The 24,533-nt window shown below is 43.6% G+C and overlaps 1 protein-coding gene across 6 annotated transcripts in view; it reads right to left on the bottom strand.

Annotated features, from left to right (window-relative positions):
• The window catches only part of PDZK1 (PDZ domain containing 1), a 150,438-nt gene that overhangs the window by 46,979 nt on the left and 78,926 nt on the right, over window positions 1-24,533 (bottom strand). For all 6 annotated transcript variants that reach the window (XM_030203757.1, XM_030203761.1, XM_030203759.1 and 3 more), the window contains exon 5: window positions 22,991-23,186. In XM_030203757.1, the coding sequence (XP_030059617.1) occupies window positions 22,991-23,186 (196 nt within the window). The remainder of the gene's footprint in view (window positions 1-22,990; window positions 23,187-24,533) is intronic.

Below are 24,533 nucleotides of genomic sequence, written 5' to 3'. Positions count from 1 at the left end.
AAAAGAATTTTCTGATGAAGTTTGTGAGTCTACCCACCTAGAGCTTTATATCATGACCTAATTTTACAATTTCTTTTCCACTAATAAAGGCTTGTTTCAGATACATACCTGTCTCTATCGTGTCCGTTCCCTCCAGTTTTTATTTTCTTCTAGGATATATGTAATGTTCTATTCCTTTAAAATTGAGAGGAGTTAGCAGCATGATCAAATTCCTCTCTCAGATGTAAGTCTTAACATAAAAACATAAGAATTGCTTTACTGGACCAGACTGAAGATCCATCAAGCCCAGTATCCTGTTTCCAGCCGTGGCCAATCCAGATCACAAGTACCTGGCAAGATCCCAAAAAAGTAAAAGCAAATTTTATGCTGCTCATCCCAAGAATAAGTAGTGGATTTTCTTAAGTCCATCTTAATAATGGCTTATGGACTTTTCTTGTAGGAACTTGTCCAAACCTGAATCTTCAGTAAGGGACTGTATCAAAGGCTTTGCTGAAATCCAGTAGATTATATCTAGTGCATGTCCTTCATCAGTTCTTTTGTCACCCAGTCAAAGAAGTCAGTTAAATTTGTTTGGCAGGATTTTCCTTTGGTGAAACCATGTTGCCTTGGATCCTGTAAACCATTGACTTCTAGAAAATTAACTATCCTTTCTTTCAGCAGTGATTCCATTATTTTTCCTACCACCGATGTGAGGCTTACCAGCCTGTAGTTTCCCACTTCTTCCCTATCTCCGCTTTTATGAAGAAGGACCACATCAGCTCATCTCCAACCCCGTGGAACCTCTCCTGTCTCTAAAAATCTATTTTTTTAAAATTTATTTTATTTTATTATTTTCCATTAGAAACACAACAATGTAAACGCAATATCATTGTACAGAAATTAAAACTTCTCATTCAACAGACATGTTTCCAACTATTACCCCCCCCCCCCCCACTCTGCAACTATATTCCCCCCCTCTCCCCCCCCCCTTAGTCTAAAAATCTATTAAATAAATTCTTAAGAGGTCTGGCCAGGATTTCTCTGAGCTCCCTCAGTATCCTGGGATGTATCCCATCTGGCCCCATAGCTCCATCCACTTTCAGATTCTCAAGCTGTTTATGAATGCTTTCTTCAGTGAACAGTGAAATATACACTCCATTCCCAGATATTCCCTCGGCAGCCGACCACAGTCCTTCTCCAGGAATTTCTTCCATGAACACCAAAGAGAAGTATTTGTTTAGCATGCTCATTTTATCCTCAGCAGCCTCCACACAGTTATTCACAGCATCCTTCAGTCTTACAATTCAATTCCTATCTTTTCTCCTTTCCCCAATATATCTGAAAAAGGTCTAAATCCTTTTCCTGGGTGATGATGCCTAATGTGGAACCTTGCATCACATAGCTATAATTTGGGTTCCTTATCCAAAATAAGATATAGGGCTTATATGGATAATCAGTGAAGCTTATGTGACCTTGGTCCCTAAAGTGTGACATTTAGGTCTGTATGAAATGGGATGTTCAACTCTACCTTTATTTAATTTCCACCCATATTGATTGGTAGGATGTACATTGTTCAACATTGAAGGCTGATTAAGGGGTTTGTGTCTTTAAGCCATGATGTCAGCAGTGACACACTGACACTGGGCCTGATTGTATAAAAGGTCACCTACGAGAGAAGTCCAAAAATACACCTATTAGAAGCTTATTTTATACAGACAACATAGGCTCCCAAAGCCCTTGTAGCACATAAATGCTGTTGCACATATTTACACCTGCTCTTAAGTTAGTTATAAATCTGTACATTTACTTTATGGGTATACGCTCAGTATTTTATCAAATATGTGGGTACATTATTCCTTCGCTGTGCTCTTTCCAGATTATACCCCCAGGATATTCTGCACATTGCATACATAGAAGTATGTGCTGTCTTGTCACCAGGTGTTCTTATATGTGTAAATACCATAGGATCTATATTTGTTTTACAATGGCCTTTTCCAAATGTAAAAACAGTCTTTATATGGGGAAAAACCTTTATAAAATTACCTACACTGTAGGACTGATATTCAAAAACAATTATGTTACTGGCAGCACGTGCTGACTGAATAAATGTTTTGTTGTTTTTATTTGCTGGGCTACACATTCTATATATTTAAGCCATATTAGTTGGTATATAGCTAGAATTTATGCATATAAATGGAGAAGGGGTTAGGGGTGTTCCATGGGCAGGGATGCAAGTTATACAGACAGCAATAAAATACAGCCACAATATACAGGGCAATATTCAAAGCCATTTATCCAGATAATGGCCACCACTGTGTGGATAAATGGTTTAGTCAGGCCTATCCACAGATATTCAGCAGCACTATCCAGACAGACTGTCTTGACACTATTTGAATAGTGCTGGTGTGGATTTCACAGTAATCTGGTTAGTGTGATATTCAGTCTGTTAAACAGATAATAATCTGGATAAAGTTAGGACCCAATTTACTATCCACATGATTATCCCAATATCACCAACAGATAATGGCACTGAATATCCAGATTTAATTCAGCCGCAGGAGCTGGGTGAATATTGACCCAATAGCTTATACATCACAGTCTGAATAAACAGATAAATCATCCATATAAAATTGCATGCAAACCCAACTCGAACACACCACCCAAACTCTCGTCCACACTCTCATTACCTCTCGCCTGTACTACTGCAACTTACTCCTCACCGGCCTCCCACTTAGCTATCTATCCCCCCTTCAATCTGTTCAGAACTCTGCTGCACGTCTCATATTCCGCCAGAACTGATATACTCATATCACCCCTCTCCTCAGGTCACTTCACTGGCTTCCGATCAAATACCACATTCAATTCAAGCTTCTCCTTCTTACCTACAAATGCACTCAGTCTGCTGCCCCTCACTATCTTTCTACCCTCATCTCCCCTTACGTTCCCGCCCGTAACCTCCGTTCACAGGATAAATCCCTCCTCTCAGTACCCTTCTCCACCACCGCCAACTCCAGGCTCCGCTCATTCTGCCTCGCCTCACCCTAAGCTTGGAACAACCTTCCTGAGCCCTTACGCCAAGCCCCCTCCCTGCCCGTCTTCAAGTCTTTGCTTAAAGCCCACCTCTTCAATGCTGCGTTCGGCACCTAACCCTTACCGTTCAGTCAATCCGTTCACTTGTCTATTAGATTGTAAGCTCTTTGAGCAGGGACTGTCTCTCTTTGTTAAATTGTACAGCGCTGCGTAACCCTAGTAGCGCTTATGAAATGTTAAGTAGTAGTAGTAACTCTGGGATTTCTGTTATGTCCCAGGCTACTGGTCCTATAGACAAACACCTGGTACAGACTGTTTCCTCTCCTCTATTGAATGACATTTCAGCTTCAGATGCTTTTTTGAGTTCAGGGGGTCACCCTGTCTCTTCCTAAAATGTTCATTCCTACTGGTGATGGAGGACTAAAGTTTTAGTTCAGCACTGGGGGTGTCTACCAATAAGGCCATGCCATCTGCATCAGTTTAATTTCCAAATATACCACTACCTCAGGTGGTTTCCTGTCTGAACCTTTCATGATATTTGGAAGGTGGTTTCTAGAACTGAGGAGTGGCTTCGTTTTTCAATTTCTCAGTTCATTTTCTATGCAGACAGTGGATAAATTGGCACAAGTGAATAAGACACTAGACTGTTAACATAACATAAAAAAATCTTATATAACATATCTACCCGAAGGCTCAGAATGGTTTACAATAATAAAAACCAAAATACAAACAAATTAAAATAAAAGGTGAAAACAGTATAAAAGAAATTAATACATGATATATGAGCTCATTTTCAAAAGAGAAGGATGTCTATCTTCCGACATAAATTGGAAGATGGATGTCCTTCTCCCAGAGACGTCCAAATCGGTATAATCGAAATCCGATTTTGGATGTCTCCAACTGCAGTTCGTCGCAAGGATGTCCAAATTTCAAGGGGGCATGTCGGAGGTGTAGCGAAGGTGGGACTTGGGCATGCCTAACTCTTGGACGTCTTTGACCCATAATCAAAAAAAGCAAGGATGTCCCTGACGAACACTTGGACGTTTTCACCTGGACATGTTTTTATTACGAATAAGGCACAAAAAGGTGCCCGAAATGACTAGATGACCACCGGAGAGAATCGGGGATGACCTCCTGTTACTCCCCCAGTGGTCACTAACCCCCTCCCACCCTCAAAAAACATCTTTAAAAATATGTCGTGCCAGCCTCTATGCCAGCCTCAGATGTCATACTCAGGTCCATGACAGTGCATGAAGGTCCCAGGAGCAGTTTTAGTGGGTACTGCAGTGCACTTCAGACAGATGGACCAAGGCCCATACCCCCCTACCTGCTACATTTGTGGAGGAAACAGTGAGCCCTCCAAAACGCACCATAAATCCACTGTACCCATATATAGGTGCCCCCCTTCACCCGTAAGGGCTATGGTAGTGGTGTAGAGTTGGGGGTAGTGGGGTTTGGGGGGCTCAGCACACAAGGTAAGGGAGCTATGTTCCTGGGAGCATTTTATGAAGTCCACTGCAGTGCCTCCTAGGGTGCCCGGTTGGTGTCCTGGCATGTCAGAGGGACCAGTGCACTACAAATGCTGGCTCCTCCCACCTCCAAATGGCTTGCATTTGGACCAGTGGCGTACCAAGGGGGGGGCGGTGGGGGTGGTCCGCCCCGGGTGTCAGTGGGTGGGGGGGGGGGGGGTGCTCCGTCGTCTCCTGCCACCACCCTGCGTTTTTTTTTTAATCCATTCAGCGAGCGACGCAGGCAGCGCCTCGTGTCTGCCCTGCTGTGTGCTGTCAAAAAAGAAAATCGCTTCGCCGGCGTCGGGCCTTCTCTCGCTATGTCCCGCCCACTTTTGAGGTAACTTCCTATTTCCTTGAGGGCGGGACATAGCGAGAGAAGGCCTGATGCCGGCGAAGCGATTTTCTTTTTTGACAGCACACAGCAGGGCAGACACGAGGCGCTGCCTGCGTCACTGCATGGATTTTAAAAAAAACGCAGGATGGTGGCAGGAGAAGAGGGCTCTGTCGCTCTCCACGGAGGGGGGGGGGGGCTCAGATGGGAGAAGGAGGTGGGGGAGCTCAGAGGGGAGAAGGGAATTGGGGAGGGGTGAGGGGAGCTCAGAGGGGTTCGCAGAAGGGAGAAGGGAACTGGGGAGGGGTGGGGGAGCTCAGAGGGGTTCGCAGAGGGTTGAAGGGAACTGGGGAGGGGTGGGGGAGCTCAGAGGGGTTCGCAGAAGGGAATTGGGGAGGGGTGGGGGGAACTCAGAGGGGTTTGCAGAAGGGAGAAGGGAACTGGGGAGGGGTGGGGGGAGCTCAGAGGGGTTTGCAGAAGGGAGGGGTGAGGGAGGGGTGGGGGAGCTCAGAGGGGTTCGCAGAGGGGACAAGGGAACTGGGGAGGGGTGGGGGAGCTGAGAGGGGTGAAGGGAACTGGGGAGGGATGGGGGAGCTGAGAGGGGTGCTCACAGGGAAGAAGGGGATTGGGGAGGGGTGGGGGTGCTCAGAGGGGAGAAGGGGTCTGAAGCTGGAACTGGGGTCCGACAAGGGGGCAGGAGGGAGAATGGGTCCATGCCTGGGGCAGGTGGGAGAATGGGTCTGGGGCTGAAAAGGGGGGTTGCAAAGCATGTGGTGGATGAAGGGGGCTGGAACTGGGGGCTGAAAAGGAGGGTATTTGGGATAAGGGGGCTAGTGCTAGAACTGTGGGCTGAAACGGGGCAGGGGCTGAAACTGTGGGCTTTAAAGGGGAGGAGAACTGGCTGGGGCTGAAGCTCAGGACTGATGGGAGAAAAGGGCTGGGGACTGGTGGGATAGTGGGGCTGAAAAGGGGGGGCCGGTGGGAGATGTGGGCTGGGGCTGGAACTAGGGGCAGGTGGAACTGGGGGCTGAAAAGGGGGGGCAGAGAGAGAGGGGACAACAGACCCTGGAAGGAAGTGGGGACCCTGGATGGATGGGAGAGGGAGGGCAGACGGATTGAAGGGGCAGAGAGAAAGTCAGATGGTGGGTGGAAGGGGGAGAGAGAAAGAGGGCAGACTGGGGCAAATGGTGGATGGAAGGGAGAGAGAGGGCAGACAGTGGATGGAAGGGGCAGAGAGAGAGAGAGGGCAGACAGTGGATGGAAGGGACATTAGAGAGGGCAGACACTGGATGGCAGAGAGAGAGCAAAGACAGATCCTGGATGGAAGGAAGACAGTGAAAAGAAGATGAGGAAAGCAGAAACCAGAGACAACAAACTGTAAATATATATTTTTATTATTTTGCTTTAGGATATAGTATTGTAGCTGTGTTGTTTATAAATAGAACATGTAAATAAGGTAATCTTTTTATTGGACTAATTTTAATACATTTTGACTTAACTTTCAGAGAACAAAACCCCCTTCCTCAGGTCAGGATAAGATACTGTAACAGCACTGTACTGTACTGACCTGAGGAAGGAGATTTTGGCCTCTGGAAGCTAAATGTATTAGTCCAGTAAAATGGTATTATTTTATTTTCTGTATTTGTTTTATTTCTATTTGTTAATTTGTAAAGTGGTGATTGGTATTTGTTAGTTTTTTCAAATTTACATTTGCTGTCTTTATATTTTGCACAGTACTAGGGGACATTTTCTGTTTCTGTGGTGTTGCATTGTATGCAGAGACTGGCATCGGGGGTTCAGTTTAATTTTTGTCTAAATAGAAAGTTTATGATTACTTATTCTATAGTGGATTAGGGTGTATCTGTGTTTGTGAAAAAGACATGGCATTCGGTTGGCATTGACTGTGCAGGATCGACGATCTGTACTAATCTATCTGCTTTCGTTTTACAGTAGGTGAATTGATGTTCTAGTGCTCACTGTAGTGTTTAAGATGCTTTCCTTTTCCTTGTGTGACTCGTAGAAATGACTGCTTATGGTATGGTAGAATTGCTCTATAGGTCCTGAGTGTTTTGTATTCTCGGTATGCCTAGTACTGGATTTGGGGGGGGGGGGGGGGTTAAAAAATGACCGGCCCCGGGTGTCAACTACCCTAGGTACGCCACTGATTTGGACATTTTTGACATGGACGTCTTTGGTTTTGAAAATCACTGAAAGTCAGAAATGTCTATGTCTAGGGACAAATTTAAGGATTTGGACGTCTCTGACGGTATTTTCAAAACGAAAGATGGACGTCCATCTTTTTCGAAAATACGGTTTTCCCCGCCCCTGGATCTGGATGTTTTGCAAGGATGTCCAAATCACAACTTGGACGTTTCTTTCGAAAATGCCCCTCATGCTAACTACAAAAAATTATGTCAAAAATAAAAATGAGAAAAAAGCCAGGTTTTCAGTAATGTCCTAAACCTTAAGTAATTGGTTTCAGTCTGAACCTCAAAAGGTAACAGTCCAAATTGGAACTATCGCATGTACAAAACATTTCTTAGAGGTAATGGCCAACCTCGGTCTACAGAAAAACAGCTGTTGAAGTTTGTTGAGATGCAGAGACCTAGTAGTAGTTTTAGGAGATCGAATTGTAATAAGAACAGACAAAGACCATTATTTTAAATACTAGACATAAGACCTTAAAATGTATCCTGGCTTGAACCTTAAAATGTATCTTAACTTGAACAGGCAACCAATGAAGGGTCAAACAAAACGGAGTAACATGGTCATATCTAGTCTTGTGAAACAATAAACGAGCAACAGTATACTGAAGCAACTGAAGTTTAGATAGAGGTTTAGAGGACAATCCTAAAAATAAGGAATTACAGTTATCAATACATTGTGCATTGTGAAATGCAGAATGTTAAATATCAAGCAGCTTTTTTTTTTTGGGGGGGGGGGGGGGTTGACCTCTGATGACAGCAGGAATGTTGGAAGTGGTTCTGCAGAGCTCCTGAGCCCCTTTTGATTACTAATGTTTTTTTTCTTCCTAGTAGAAGGAAAGCGGGTGCAAAGGTCAGCGCTCACCAGTATTGTCTGGCCAGAGCTCGTGTCAGCCTACTACGGAGGAGTGTAAGGCATCTCAAGATGGCATGGGGCTTGTGGTGCCAAAGGCCTTGGAAGACCTGGAACTTGTTAAAATGACCAGAACTGAGTTGGGCAAATGGCAGAAAACAACACTGATACGGTTCTCTTGGAAATCCAATCCAGTAATGCCCTCCTTAATAGTAAACTGAATGCTCTGCATGGTGATATTGGTGCTTGCTGCTCTGAGTTTCAGGAAGCAGTGGGCCACATTGAAGATGGACAGCAGCACATATATGCTGTGGAGGATTACGTGTGTGTGAGCTCTGCAGGGAGGCAATGAGCACACAGGATGCACTCACCAAGGCCTTAGCTAAACTGAAGATTTGGAATGTTGGTCTCGGTGAAATAACATATGGCTGGTTGGTATTCCTGAAGGTGGCAATGCCAGGGGGATGGAAGTCTTAGTGGAGAAGATTCTGAGAACTATTTCATGATCTCCAACAACTACCGTCTTTGTTATTGAGAGGGATCATCAAGTGCCTGGGTAGCACGTGGGCACGATGGATTGACTTTGGGCCATTTTATGCAAGTTGTTGAATTTCCAACACAGAGAACTTTTAATGCAGGGGACCCAGAAGAACTGGGATCTCTGATATAGCAACAACAAAATCATGTTCTTCTAGGATTTTAGTCCAGATATTGACCATCAGTGGATGCAATAAAGGGATATCAAAAAACAATTTTATCTCCATAATATCCCCCAAACCATGATGCATCCTGTTAAATTGAAAGTACTTTGGAAGGGGGAGAATGAATGAATTTTGGCATTTATATCCCACATTTTCCAATATAGCATTGTTTCAATGTGGCACATAGTTTGTGGATGGATTACAGTTTGTGGTACAAACAGAATATTACTGGCTAGCAGAAGACTCTACCTCTGCATAGTAGACAGAGCATTGAAAGAAGTAACACAAGGGGTGGGGGGGGGGGGGGAGAATAGGACTTCATATACTGCCTTTCTGTGGTTTTTGCAACTACATTCAAAAAGGTTTACATAGTATATACAGCTACTTATTTGCAGGGTGTTTTTTGAGGGGGTACTTGGGGGTCCTGAGTGCCGGCACCTTTTCCATTGTCTGCTAAAATTGACCTATGGTCCCCAAATTTTAATGAAAAAGCTCAGGCTGAACACACCAATTCTGCCTTGTCATAGATTCTGTGACTGGTTGCAGGGGGCCTGGCTATTGTGGGGTGGGTTCCTCGATGATCACCTAACTTCTGAAGGGTGGCCAGGCATTTGAGTACTGGCCCTTTTTTTTGCTAGAAAAAACGCACTGCTTATTTGTACCTGGGACACTAGAGGGTTAATTACTTGCCCAGAGTCAGAAGGAGCTGCAGTGGGAATTGAATGCAGTTCTTCAGGATCAAAGTCCACTGCGCTAACCACTAGGCTATTCCTCCACTCCACTCCACTTACAATGTGGTGAATAATTGATTGATTAGTGGTCAGTTGTGGTGCAAACAGAAAATTATGGGCTAGCAGAAGATTCTTCCTCTATATAGCAGACTGAGTATCGTAATGAGTGTCACAGGTGATGTTTATAGCTTCCAGTTTTCCTCGTAGAAGAATTTCTTGAAAAAGAAGGCTTTTAGATGTTATGGTAGTTGTTCATGCATTTTAAATCTTTTGGAAGCATGTTCTAACTTTTTGTGCAGAGATATGTGAATCCAGATGAGTAGACTGATTTGTATCTCAGACCTTGACATTTGGGGAATAGAGAGTGAGGTAGCTTCTCGATTCCAAGATTGTGTTGCACAGTGGCAGAAAGATGAGGTCAGCCATATATTCAGTAGTAAGGCCAAAGATGATCCTGCAATTGATGGTGTATATCTTAAGACAAATTGTGCCTTGATTGGGAGCTAGTGTAAGGCTTGTAATAATGGATTGGATTTTTCAAATCATGATTTTCCATATATCAGTCTGGCAGTGGTGTTTTATGCCATTTGCAGTTTCTTTAAGATTTATTCCTTGCAACCTGCATATACTCCATTGCAGTAGTCCACATGTGTTAAGACCATTATTTGGACTAGAATGCGGAATACCTCTCTAGGGGAGTAACCTCTAATTTGTTTGAGCTTCCACATTGTTTGGAACATTTTTGTTGTGACGTTTTTGGTTTGTTGTTCAAGACTAATGTCACTTTTAGGACTTTCAGGTTATCTGATCCCTTCAGCGTTGATGCTGGCGAAGTTGTTGTTGCAGTTGTTCGATGTTAATACCAGAAACTGTGTTTTCTCTCAGTTGAGTTTTAGTTTGAATGCAGTGACCCAGGATTCTAAGGTGTTTACCTCTTGGAATCCTGGGGGCTGTCTTCAATAAACATTTGTTGTGTGACCCTCATCTGGGATCCACTCTGTTCCTTGGCTTGTGATTGACTTACGGATCCTTAGTGCCTCTCCTATTTAAGTCATGCCTAAAAGTGAGCAAGATGTAACCTGGTATACACTGTTACAGTAGGCACACTTAGGGAAGGAGTCAGGGCTGAGCATGGGCAGAGTCATGATCTACATGTGTATTTCATAAAGTATGCACTAACACTTATACCTGCTTTTGAGCAGGCATAATGTCAGCGCCTTCAGTCTAGGCACTATGGCTGCCAGATTTACACCAGTACTTGATAAAGTCACATAGATATATGCATTTTCAAAAGGGCATCGGAAGGGGTAAACACCTTGGAATCTGTGACTTTAGCTTCTCCTTATGAAGCTGAGAATTTTTGCAACATCAGTCTAAGAGCAGTTTTGCCGAGCACTAGGTCAGCTCAACATAATGGTGGGAACCAAACACGTTCCTCCCTGCTCCACAGCTATAATGAAGCAGAGACACATCCCATTATGTCTACAGTGCATGGAGTAACCTGAATGATGATTAGATGGTGGATAGCTTATTAGTAATATGCTATGTTGACTGTGAATACTGGTCTGGTTTGGACTTTCTGTGTTGCTCCACACTTGCTACTTGAGGGACTGTTTTTTGTGAATAGTTTTGTAAAGTTTGGTAGAACTACTTTACCATTTGCTACAAGTTCTGGGAATTGGGGGCTCACGCTTACAAATAAGGGTGTTAATGTGACACCAATGTGATAGGGCGGAGCCTGGAGTTGGCGGTGGAGGAGAAGGGTACTGAGAGGAGGGATTTGTCCTGTGAGCAGAGGTTTTGGGTAGGAATGTAAGGGGAGATGAGGGTAGAGAGGTAACGAGGGGCTGCAGATCGAGTACATTTGTAGGTTAGTAGGAGAAACTTGAACTGTATGCGGTACCTGATCGGAAGCGAGTGAAGTGACTTGAGGAGAGGGGTGGTATGAGCATATCGGTCCAGACGGAAGATAAGACATGCAGCAGAGTTCTGAACAGATTGAAGGGGGGATAGATGGCTAAGTGGGAGTCCAGTGAGGAGTAGGTTGCAGTAGTCAAGGCGAGAGGTAATGAGAGAGTGGATGAGAGTTCGGGTGGTGTGTTCAGATAGGAAAGGGTGAATTTTGCTGATGTTATAGAGAAAGAAGTGACAGGTCTTGGCTATCTGCTGGATATACGCAGAGAAGGAGAGGGAGGAGTCGAAGATGACTCCGAGGCTGCGGGTAGATGAGACGGGGAGGATGAGGGTGTTATCAAATGAGAGACAGTGGAGGGAGAGGAGAAGTGGGTTTGGGTGGAAAGACAATAAGCTTGGTCTTGGCCATGTTCAGTTTCAGGTGGCGGTTGGACATCCAGGTAGCAATGTTGGATAAGCAGGCCGATACTTTGGCCTGGGTTTCCGCAGTGATGTCTGGTGTGGAGAGATAGAGCTGGGTGTCGTCAGCATAAAGATGATATTGGAAACCATGAGATGAGATCAGTGTGCCCAGGGAAGAGGTGTAGATTGAAAAAGAAGGGGTCCAAGGACAGATCCCTGAGGAACTTCAACAGAGAGCGGGATGGGGGTGGAGGAAAATCCATGAGAATGTACTCTGAAGGTACGGTGGGAGAGATAGGAGGAGAACCAGGAGAGGACAGAGCCCTGGAACCCAAATGAGGACAGTGTGGCAAGAAGTAAATTGTGATTGACAGTGTCAAAAGCGGCAGAAAGATCAAGGAGGATGAGGATGGAGTAGTGACCTTTGGATTTGGCAAGGAACAGGTCATTATAGGTAGGGGTTTGTGTGGTGGGAGATGTGAAAAGCAGTCAGGACAGGTTTGTTTGGATTATGTGGGGGGTGTTGCAATGGTGTGTTGGGGGGAGAGTGCAAGGGACAGTGTTGTTTAAAGTACTAGGTCAAGATACTCAAGTAAAAATAAATGTATATATAATACTTAAGTAAAAGTAAAAAGTATAGTGAAGAACACAGTAAAAAAATTACTTGTTAAAGTAAAAAAAGTTATTGCCTAATATAATATTTTCTGAGTAAAAAGTATTGTAACTACAATGAATGCCCATCCCAATAACTTTACTGCTTTACAATTCAATTCATTTTGCTTTTAGTAAAACTAAATTTTGAAAATGACACTCATGTGAGAGCATTTGTGATTCATTAATCCAGTACAACTGAAAAGGTGTTTATCAACTGCACTGGCAGGAAGTGGAGTGTTCAGTCTGATAAAAAGTTCCTTCCAATCAGGTCAGGAGACTGCAGTGCTACTCGGTCTGCAAGTACTGAAACACTTGACTACCGTACAGCAAAGCAGGGCCGGTCCTAGGGTCTCTTGCGCCCCCCTACAGACTATGAGTTGGCGCCCGCGCGCCCCCCTCCATCACCCGCGCGCCCCCGCCCCCCCAGCATCTCCTTTCTCTCTTCTCCCACCCTGCCCCTGTCCAGCGATTCTCCTTCGCCCCCATCCCCCGCCGCCCTTGGTGCTTTAAATCTTTAATTTACCTCCGTTCCAGCAGCCGCGTCATTTGAAAGCCTTGCCCCGTCTCTAGCCTTCCCTCCCTTCGTGAGTTCGTTCTGCAGTCCCGCTCTTGAGGAAATGATGTCAGAAGCTGTCAGAAGCTGTCTCAAGGGACCACCCCCTGGAGGTGTTTTAGTGTCAGCTCTGCCCTATATATACATCGGGCGAAACATATGTCGGACATTTGACCCCCTGAGTTTGAGGATAGATGGACTTTTAAAAGCTAAGTCAAAAGCTAAGTCAAATAAAAATAATTATAAAAGTTTTGAATTAGTTTATAGTGGACCGATGAAGATGATTGATGTTGTCTAAACGTTGCCATTACAATAAACATGATGGCAACGGACATCGCTGAGGTCATTTAAATCATGAAGTGATAGTAGTTTTTAAGCTGTGTATTAAAGCCACATATTATATATTAAGTTGTTGCCAGTTGGATACACTGAAATTACTACTTGGGATTATCTTCAACATTGTCATTATCATCTGCATTAGAAGTAGTGCTGTATAACTCATCACTTGCATCTTTACCTTCATCTTCATTATCGTCGTCATGCTGTCCAATTACAGAGAAGGCTTTCACAAAGTTGGAATCATTGTTTGTTGTTGTTCTAACAATTTTTCGTCTGATGGCAAACTCAGAAAGGTTCCCACACATTTTTATTTTCTTGCACAAGTTCTCAAAAATATTCAATCTTAAGACTAGACAAGCAGACTTCCTCTCTAAAGACTATCAATCCTGTGGACAGTCACCCCAATGTAAAATTTTCCATGGAATGACATATGTCTGTTCACCAAGAATTGCAACCAGCTTCATCTTCACTTTAAAGTGACCCAACTCATCACTGTTTTGTTTGGCCAGAGACCAGAGACCAGTTCAACAAACACAAGCAACCCCACTGTTCTCATAGGCTATATTCACTGAGCAGCAAATAAGATGAGATGAACCACTGCTTGTGTGACCAGGTTTTGCTCTTTCATTTAGTTTACTGAGGAATCATCATTTACATCTTGCTTCCACTTTTAAACTGCAAGCATCAGATATAACTGAGTAAAATTAGTAAATATTGGTAGCAGAGCCCTTGGGTATGATTTGAAGGGGGTAGACTTTCCCAAATTGATAAAGGCTATCCCGAAACAGATTTTTAGTGCCGAGCTCCAGGAAAGTCAATACTACATACTCCACAGGGCTTATATATCACAGCTATAGGCCTCTAAAGCAGGTTGGGTGACTTTAGCTCAATGTTCCAAGTGTCAGCCATGAGACAACTCTTTCTTTCATGCTTTTGGGAGATGGAGTGGTATCCAGGCTTTTTGGAGAATGATTCATAGATACTGGGGGCTATCTTCAGTCAATGGGTGGCCTTTTCTTAGCCAAGTGGGAGGCCTATGGGATCTTTGACAAAGTTTCCTGCTTATTTCTTAGCAAAGCGTATGCATTGAGAAAGAAGTGTATTCTCCACCATTGGCTGCGGGATGTATTAAAGAATACATTGCATTCTTTAATACAGTGTATCCTGATATGGCCACCACCTAATGATAGGCATCATCAGGATCCTCTGCCTGGGGGTTGGGGTAGGGGGATGGGAAATGGATCTTGGTCATGCTCATCTCAATAAGATGGCCCGGAGTCCTAAGAGTCCAGACATAGGCAATCAATGCTTCGTTCTTTACTGATAGAGCAAGGGGTGATGGTGGTAGTGGGCTAGTAAAATTGGGATTGTCCGTTTCTTGTGCTGCAGGCTGTGCGGGGCTTTGTTTACAGTTATATAAAAATTGGTGAAATTATTACTTCAGTACAAGTAAATGTAACAAATATTATCCTGTACTTTACAAGTAAAAGTGACAAAATTTTACTTAAGTACAGTAACTAATTACATTTACTTAGTTACTATACAAAACTGGTGAGGGATTAGGTCAGGGGTGTTGGGTTTGGGATAGCGTAGTTACTATTTGAGTGTTAGGCATTAGGAGGGAGGGAAGAGGGAGAGTGATTCTTGGGTTTTTTTTAAATTTATGACAGGCACTCACCACTGCTTTGATTACTTCTGATTATTATGGAGGAGGATAGAGGGGAGGGGTGGATCTTCCACTTTTGGCTATTTAAGTGGAATGGAGTCCCAATTTAATATCATTTACTTAATATTCAGAGTATCTCTAAACCTGTCAAATAGTTCTGGCTGCTCCAATAAAGTGTTAGAAGGCTCAGGTAGCCCTTTTGCAAAATATGCACCTGACCAGAATTGAATATAAAAATTGTCACAACTGGGTAGGCCAGGTTTTTTTTTATCCACATTAATTCTAGTAGTAGGAGTGTGTGTATCATAATTCACAGATCTTTCCCTTTGACTATTCTTCACCCAGAGGCAGAAAGTAAAGGACGTATTATCATCTTATATTGTCAACTGGGAATGACTGAATTTGTGCTGGCTAGTATTTATGGGCCTAATAGTAACCTGATATTTGTTATACAGGGTTTTTTCCACAAACAGGAGCAGTATTCTAGTCTCCCCTTATTTTAGGATGAGATTGAAATGCCTACCTAGATAATGTCCTAGACTGATCAGGATGATGGGTGTGTGGGGGCCAGGGGGACTCATCACTTCTTAAGGCAGATGGGGCGGGCTGGATGATCTTATTAGGATTTTGGTCCACTCTGTGGCTGCCTCAGTAGTGACCTGTCACTGTTTGTGGCTATGGAATTGGTTGGCTGACGTGATGTCTAAGACATGCTTCAGCAAGCTTTCCTTTTAAAGAAGGTCTGTTGTTTGGGGAGGCCTTGGAAAAGTGGTCAGGATTTGGGTGATCCTAGGCCCTAGCATCTCCCTGAAGACTCACTAGATTTTGGGCTAGAAGAACATCTCTTCAGTGGCTGGAATGAAATTTTCCAGGAGTCAGTCCTTACAAGAGGCTAGGAAGATGAGGGACAGTGGTCCTGCCTCCACCACTACCAAAGTATATGAGCCCACTTTAGGAGGTGCAGGTGGGTTCTGGAGGTTGTTTGCCAGGGTTTCACCCTGGAATTTGCAGAGCCCTTGTCAGAAGCCTTTGTAGTATTTCCCTGCAGTTCACCACAAAAAAGACTGGCAGTTCAGGAGATGTTGCAGCACTTGCTCTCTCATGCTAAGTGAGGTGTGGGATTCTATTCCATCTACGTTTTGGTACACAAAACAGAAAGCTCCTTTTCACCCATTTTGAACCTTAAAAAAGTGAATGTTTTCCTTCTGGTTTCCCATTTTCACATGGAAACCTTTGATCGATGATTGTCTCCATGAGACCAGTAGAGGTTCTTACATCTCTGGACCTATAGAAAGCATATTTCAATACAGTCATCAGGGAACCTCACAGGAGTTTCCTGTACTTTTGTGTACTGGGTCAACATTTAAGTTCAGGACTCTGACCTTTGGTTTGGCCATGGTGTTTCCGACCTTTTCCAAGCTGATGATTTCTCAGCCTTCTTCCCCAAGGAGGGCATCTGTGTCCATCCTTGCCTGGATGACTAGTAGTTCATTCAAGCAAATTCTGAATCTTGTCAGCAACAGCAAGGGTGGTTCAGCTCTTTGAAACCCTTTGGTGGATGTTTAACTACAGCTGAGAGTCACTTGCTATCAACTCAGACCTGGGGTGCTCTTTGACACAGAGTGGGAAAAGGTCTTTTTGACGTAAGACACAATGGTCAGACTTCTCTCCCAGTGTTCTTGCTTTGTCTTGCTTCAGGCTCTCAGAGCTTGGAATTATCTGCAACATTTGGGCTCCAAGGCCTTGGAATTAATACCCTGGATGACAGCGCACATGCACCCACTTGAACAGCCTGTCTTGTTCCAGTTATCTCCCAAGTCACAGGAATTCAAAGTGAGACTTTTTCTTCCAGGTCAATTTAGAGATCAACTTTCCTGGTGGGCCTGTCCAGGTCATCTCCTGAGGAATGTCCCTCTGGATCCCTTGGAATGAGTAGTGGTGATGACTGATGCCAGCCTCCTGAGCTGGGGGCTCACTCCTCAACCAGCTGGCTCAGGAACTCTGGATTCCTTTGGAAACATTGTGGTCAGTCACTTTTTCCCCCTGCTAGAAGAGAAGGCAGTTTGTGTGATGTCAGACAATGCAATAGCAGTGACCAATCAAGCAAAGAGAGTGGAAGGCACCAAGACAAAATCCAAGATAAACCAGAATGTTCAGTTTATTTTTCCAAACCAATGGGAGTATTCACAATACAATCTTTGCATGCAGTATACAGGATGCACGACATAAAAATCCCAACACAGGCACGAAGGGGGCACCAGAAGTGTAGTGTTAGTTCAAGAGGTCACACAGCTTTGCAGTTGGGTGGAGTCTCATTTTCTGGCCTTCTCAGAGGTGCATATTGCAGGGGAAGAAAGCATGGAAGCAGACTTTGTACCCAGGAGAATGGGAATTGAATCCTGCGGTGTTTCAACTTCTAGTGGACTACTGGGGAACCCTAGTTCAACTTCATGGCAGGGTGATGTTGGGGAGAGGAAGTACTGGAAGTCAATGTCTTGATCCAACCTTGGAGGCGTCCCTTTACATCTTCCTCCATGGACAGGTAATCCATAGGATTGTAAAGCACCCCTTTCTCATAATCGTGGGTCCCTAGAGTGGCCACACTGTCCCTAATATGTGGACCTAGACAAGCTCCTGGAAAAGCCACACCCTCCTGCTTCCCAGGGGGCCAGACTGCCTGTGAGAAGGCTGATACTCCTGGAGGATCCGATTCCCTTTTGGCTTATGGCATGGCTTTTGAAAGACAACAATTAACTCTGTGGTTATGATCTCGTGATAGTAGCGACTTTCTAAGGAGTGTAGATCTTCGACATCCTTAGCATTGAGAGGATTTGGAAGAAGTTCAAACATTGGTGCATTGATCAGAATGCAACCCTTGCTTGTTTTCATGACAAGTGCAGTGGCGGGGGAATGGTTATGGAGGTGAATGCTTTGGGTTCCTGTCCAGATGTGATGTCTTTTCTTCATGGAATTAAACCCCCCCCCCCCCCCACAATCAACCGAGATGTCCAGTGGTTCCCTTGTCAGATCTCAACTTGATGCTTTGTGCTAGCTGAACTGCCCTTTCAGCCCTTGAATAGGGCATTTTTGCAAGATCTTTCTTTGATGGTGGTGATCAGTTCGTCTCAAGGTGTATTTCAGCTGCAAGTCCTCTTGTATTGAGGCCCATTCTTGCAGTTGACGGTTGATTTAGTGTCCATTCAGACTGTTCTGTCCTTTTTGCTAAGGTGGCACAATCCTTTCATATGAACCAGTCTGTGATTATTCCAGTGTTCGAGATGGTCAAGCATCAGGGTCCTGAGAGAGTCCTCCATACTTTGGATGGTTGCAAAGCCTTTCTTTGCTATCTATAATTTACTAACAACTTCAAAAAATCAGATCACTTGTTTCTACTTTTTGGAAGCCAGTGCAAATTGTTAATTGGGTCAAGGGTGTGATAGAGTTGTCTTATATCTCTAACTATAGGGTGGTTCCAGAGGGCATCTGAGTTCATTTGACAAGGCAGTAAGTAACTTCCTGGGTGCTGATGCTGCATTTCTTTCTATTATAATTTTCATTTTTTTATGAGTGTATGTATTTATCTGTATGCATGATTTATTATTGTTTTTATTTATGTTTGTAGACCCCTGATGAAGGCTAGTTCCAAACTTGGCCAAGCAGGATCATATGAATAAAAGTCTGGTTATGAACTCTCAGTTGTTTCCTTCTCCCATGGATCACCTCTGCTGTACTCTTTGGACTTGTTGTCTACGTGGAGGTTTTCTCCTTTATCATTTGCCACATTCCTTTGTTAAACATTATAAGATAGTTCCTTTGGTATGATGGTAATGGAGGGGGCCTGGTCTTCCTCTCACCCTGCGGGTTAAGCTTTGTTATATCACATTGTTTGGGACTAGTCTAGTAGGATGATAAAGAATGTGAAATTGTTATTACCTGTTTCATTTGCTTTGCGTGAATTCTGCTAGACCAGTCCCATATCCCTCTTGGAGGACTGTGGTTCTGGGTTATCAGTCAGGGTGCACCCTGCACTCACTGCTGTCGGTGTACATATTTTCTTTTTGAAACATTTCTTAATTATCTGAGAGTTCCTTGGGTGAGTCCCAAAGTTCTAGTTTGTTTACCACTACTTCTTTCTGGTTCTGGTTTGCCCACTTATTTGGAATTTTGGCATGAATATACTGAAGTGTTCCAGGATGCACCACTCCTTATAGTGATGATATCACTGGAATATTCAAATTTCTCTGCCTCCCATCTGCTGTTAGGAGGACACAACCCACTGAACTGAATTAACAGGCCTCAAAGAAAGGATAATAACAGGTAAGAATAATTTCACCTTATAATAATAATAATAATAATAATAATATGATGCTAAGTTTCATATTATGAGTCACCACCCAGGAAAAGCATCTAGGTGTCATTGTTGTGGGCCATATGTTGAAATCTTGTGCTCAGGGCGTGGCAGCAGCCAAAAAGCAAACAGAATATTAGGAATGGAATACAGAATAAAACCCATATATATACGCCGATGATGTGACAATATACATCCCATTCAAACAAGACACCAAAGAAATCTCCAGCGAAATCAATCAAAGTCTACATATCATGAACACATGGGCAGATGCATTCCGCCTGAAACTAAACGCAGAAAAAACCCAATGCCTGATACTCACCTCCCAATACAACACAACTGAATTCAACGTGATAAACACACCAAACCTAAAACTTCCAATCTCAGAAACGCTAAAAATCCTCGGAGTGACTATCGACCGCCACCTTACACTCGAAACTCACGCAAACAACATAACCAAGAAGATGTTCTTCAGCATGTGGAAATTGAAAAGGATAAGACCATTCTTCCCAAGATTCATCTTCCGCAGCCTAGTGCAATCCCTCGTCCTTAGCCACTTGGATTACTGCAACTCATTATACGCAGGCTGCAAAGAGCAAATACTGAGGAAACTTCAAACAGCCCAGAACACAGCAGCCAGGCTCATCTTCGGAAAACCTAAATATGAAAGGGCAAAACCACTACGAGAGAAACTACATTGGCTTCCACTCAAGGACCGCATTACTTTTAAAATTTGCACATTAGTCCATAAGATCATTTACGGTGAAGCCCCAGCGTACATGTCTGATTTAATAGACCTACCACCCAGAAACGCCAAAAGATCATCCCGAACTCACCTCAACCTTCACTACCCAACTTGCAAGGGCTTGAAGTACAAGACGATACACGCGTCAACCTTTTCCTACATGAGCACGAAGTCTTGGAATACATAACCGCGCAACCTAAGAACGATTAACGAACAAGCCTCCTTCCGTAAACTACTAAAGACTCACCTGTTTGAACAAACTTACGGAAAGAGCCAAAACACATAGAGACCACACTTACTGTTCACCAATGCAATACACATCCACTTCTGATCCCTCATCCCTTTATCCAGTCAATCATACATTTATTCACGGAACTATGTACACTATATGTCTAGGTTTCTAACAATGTCCTTTTTTCCCATTGTCTCCTTCTAATGTTTCTATGTTGATGTCCCATTGTTATACTCCCAATGATATTCGAATGTCTCGCACAACTCTGTTCAATGTAATCCATAACCTAGTCGTAACAAATGTATTTCTATTATTCATGTCTTATTGTAAGCCACACTGAGCCCGCAAATAGGTGGGAAAATGTGGGATACAAATGCAATAAATAATAATAATAATAATGCTTCTGTATGAATCCATGGGGATGATCATACCTTGAGTAATGTGGGCAATTCTGATTGCCACATCTCAAAAAACATATAGCAAAATTAGAAAAGGTACAGAGAAGAGTGACCTAAATGATTAAGGGTTTTGAACGACTCTCATATGAGGAAAGAAAAGAGATGAGGGCTCTTCAGATTGGAGAAGAGACAACTGAAGTGATAGAACAGTAATTTTGTTTAAAGGGATAGTATCGCCACTAGTAACTTTTAAAATGCTCCAGAGCTGCTACTGTATTTAGTGCTGGATACCCCAGCCTCCTTGGACTGAGCACACCAGTGCTGCAGCAGCCTCTTAAAAGCCCTGGCCCATTTCATTGGGGGGGGGGGGGAAGGGAAGAGAGGAGGGGGAGCTTCTGAAGCTATGCTTTTGTTCTTACAATCCTCCAGTCATTAATGAGGAGCAAAAACAAGGTGTCCTAGGGAGACAAGATTTTTATTTAGATATGTAGTGGGTGGTCTCCAAAAGACTAATATTTGTCTTGAAACAAGTGGGAACAGTGTGATATCAAAGAACCTTTCATTTTAAGGGTTGGAGTAACTGGAACTGTGATTTCAGCAGTTTGCCTCTAGGGTCCTAAGTTTTTGTAAAATAGTTACAAACACTAGAGCTGGTGAGGCTTGTATGAAGGGAAAACTGCTGCTATTTCCCTAGAAAATCAAGAACGCTATCTGGAACAGAATTAGCTCCTGCTCAATAAACTATAAAACAAAAAGATTGTTATGGGTAGATTGAGAAGGGGATGCACAGGATAGGGTTCTTCCTTTGCTGGACTCCATCTCTAAACTATTAAGCATTACAACAGCCTTATCACTCAATATTATCTTTTATGTGGAGTGAAGTAACCTAGTGGTTAGTGCAGTGGGCTAAGAACCTGGGGAACTGAATTTTATTCCCACTGCTGCTCCTTATGACTCTGGGCAAATCACTTAACCCTCTATTGCACCAGGTACAATATGCAAAGAAAGTACCTGCACATAATAATTCTAAACCGTTTTGATTGTGCCATAGAAAGGTAGTATACCAAATTCCATTACCCTTACCCTTAGAGGTCTATAAATCCTGAGTGGAGTAGAAAATGTTTACACTTTCAAAAAAGTAGAAAAACTAGGGGACACGACATGAAGTTACATAGTAGTACATTAAAAACAAATAGGAAAAAAATGATTTTTCCACTAAGTGTATAGTAAAGCACTGGAATTAGTTGCCTGAGGATGTAGTATAAGCAGTTGGTGTAACTTAAAAAGCCCATGCGGAGTGAAAGAGTAGCCAAATGGTTAGAGAAGAAGGCTGGGAACTGGAAAGCCTAGAATTAAATCCAATGGCAGCTTCTTGTGACCTTGGAAAAGTCACTTAACCTTCCATGCTTCAGGACAATGGAATGGCAACCCACTCCTGTATCATGCCAAGAAAACCACAAAGGGAGGTGGGAGTCTCTCACTGTGAGGTCATCGGAAACCAACTCTGACTTGAGGGCACATTTAGATCTAGAAACCATTACTAAGACAGTCCTGAGGAAAACTTCTGTTTGTCCCTGGGGATAAGTAGCATGACTCCTGTGACCTGCACTGGCCACTGTTAGAAACTTGATGCTTGGCTGGATGGATTTTGTGTCCGACTCAGTATGCCAATTCTTATGTTGTTATGTTACATTTGAATCTACTGGGGAGCTTGTGATAATGTTTTGTTTGGTACTCTAAGTTTTTGTGCTGTATAAAATTAACATACTAACATAGTAGATGACTGCAGAAAAAGACCCTCATGGTCCACCCAGTCTACCCAAGAAGGTGGACACAGCTGCACCTGTTATTTCATGCAGGTTACACTCCTTCATGTTCAAATACTGGTATCACAAATCGGGCAGCTGGTAATTTGCCATAATGCCAACCACATATAGGCAGCCATATCTCATACAATCTTGGGTTTCATAATTTTGGTTGCAGAATAGTCACATTCATTGTCAGTACTCAATTAACCAACTGTCGGTACTTGATTAAACCAAATTGACAAACTTGTGTCACCTAGGAGACCTGGACAAAATCCTTTCCTTGGGTGTGGGTTTGAGTGTGATGGGTATTTCCAAGGGGACTGGAGAGTACCTAACTGAAGATTCAAGTGCCAAACTGAAATTTACATTTATTAGGAAGAAGAGAGGCCTACCAATCACAGACAGGATGTGTTTACCAGTTCAGTAGAGGAATTTACCTTAATTTCAGTCCACTACACCATCTGCTCAATCACTACTCAGGAAACCAAGGATGAGCTGGGATCTACTCACCGCTCAAAGTAACACCTAGAATGTGCAGCAATGGAGCTTTGAAGGAACTATGTGAGACATATTTGTGGAGATGTTTCTTACCTTTCCGATCATGTTCTTCTCTAAGATAAAACCCATAGCCATCTGATCCTTTCTTCAGCTCCACAGTTCGGGGCTTGAGGGGGAGCAGTTCAAGCGTGGCATTTTCCGCGTTCAGCTTCAGTTTCTTCTTGTGGTAGTACTCTTCCGTTTCTTTGTCTGTTAGCAAGAATAAAACGTGGTCTCCAGAATTCTTCACCTGCAGAAGAAACAAAGTTCTCATTGGTTTTGCTTGAGAAGTGCATATGTTTTCTGATTTTTATTCTTAATATCTCAACTGCCTGGCTATAGGTTTAGCTACCTATTTATTATCTAGACTTTAATTGCTTAGTTAAATTGTGCTGTGTATCTATATATTTAGTTTAAGTTTATTGACATTTAATATACTACCTTTAACAAAGCCAAAGCGGTGTGCAATCAATTAAAAACAAGCAAGGAACTACAACAGATGAAAGATAGATGAAAATAAAAGAGAGAAGAATGACAGAGGAATGAAAAAAGCTGTGGAGACATCAACACTACTGCCTGAGGGATGCCATTGGATTTTCAGGGCTATCTTAAGACATGAATACAACTGTTCAGAGCAAAGTGAAAAAGGAAGAGAGTTCCAAAGGGATGGGCCAAGGAAAAAGAAGGCTGAGTGATGAGTCAGTTGAAGTCTTGTATGTGCAAGAGCAGGAATAGTAAAGTTGTTGACGCAGAGGAGCGCAAGGTATAAGATGGGATGTTCTGCTCTGTCTTCTAACCTAGACCAAAAAAAACAAACAAACCTCTTTCTCTCCCTCTTTGCCTAGCTCTGATAGTACAGAGGATAGGCATTTCAAACTGTCTCTGGTCTTTCACATTGCTAACTGCTGCTGAAGTTTCCTAGCTTTGGGTATTGAACTCTCTACTGTGGCCTGCCCTCTCTGACGTAACTTCCTGTTTCTGTTGGGATGGGCTTCAATAGAGAGAAGATGTTGGGTAGGCTGCAGGGCAGCATGTGTGAATCGCTGCTGCCACCCGGCAACTTGTGAAACAAATTAAAGGTAGACTCGGGGAAAGGGGGTTGAGGAATGAAGGGGAACGATGTTGGCCTGCTGGGTGGGGAGAAAGAATATGAGTAATGCTGTGGTGGAAGGGAGAGAGGTTGGATGAGGGAAGGAGTGGGGGAAAGGGAATATGGACTCAGGGAGGGAAGGAGAGAAAGATGGACTCAAGAGGGGAGGGAGGGAGAGATGAAAGATTCAGGATGGGGTAATGGAAGGGAGAGAGGGAAAGATGTCAGATTTGTGGGAGGGGGTAGGAGAAGGAGAGATGGATGGGGAAGGTGGAGAGGGAGAGGTGGATGGGGCGGGCAGAGGGGGCTGGAGGGGGACAGGGAGAAATTGGATGTAGGAAGAGGGGGGGATGGCGGAGGAGGGAGAGAAAAAGAGATAGGGGCTCAGGAGAGGGTAGAGGGCGCCAAAGGGGGAGAGGAAAAAATGGACTTGGGGCAGGGGACAAAATGGGGAGAGGGAGAGATGGACAAGGAAGGGAGCAAAATGAGGAAGGGAAAGAGGTTTGG

The sequence above is a fragment of the Microcaecilia unicolor genome, chromosome 5 (assembly GCF_901765095.1).
Source record: "Microcaecilia unicolor chromosome 5, aMicUni1.1, whole genome shotgun sequence".
NCBI lineage: Eukaryota > Metazoa > Chordata > Amphibia > Gymnophiona > Siphonopidae > Microcaecilia > Microcaecilia unicolor.
The sequence above is the reverse complement of the archived record's forward strand: the minus strand, read 5'-3'. Positions and strand labels throughout refer to the sequence as shown.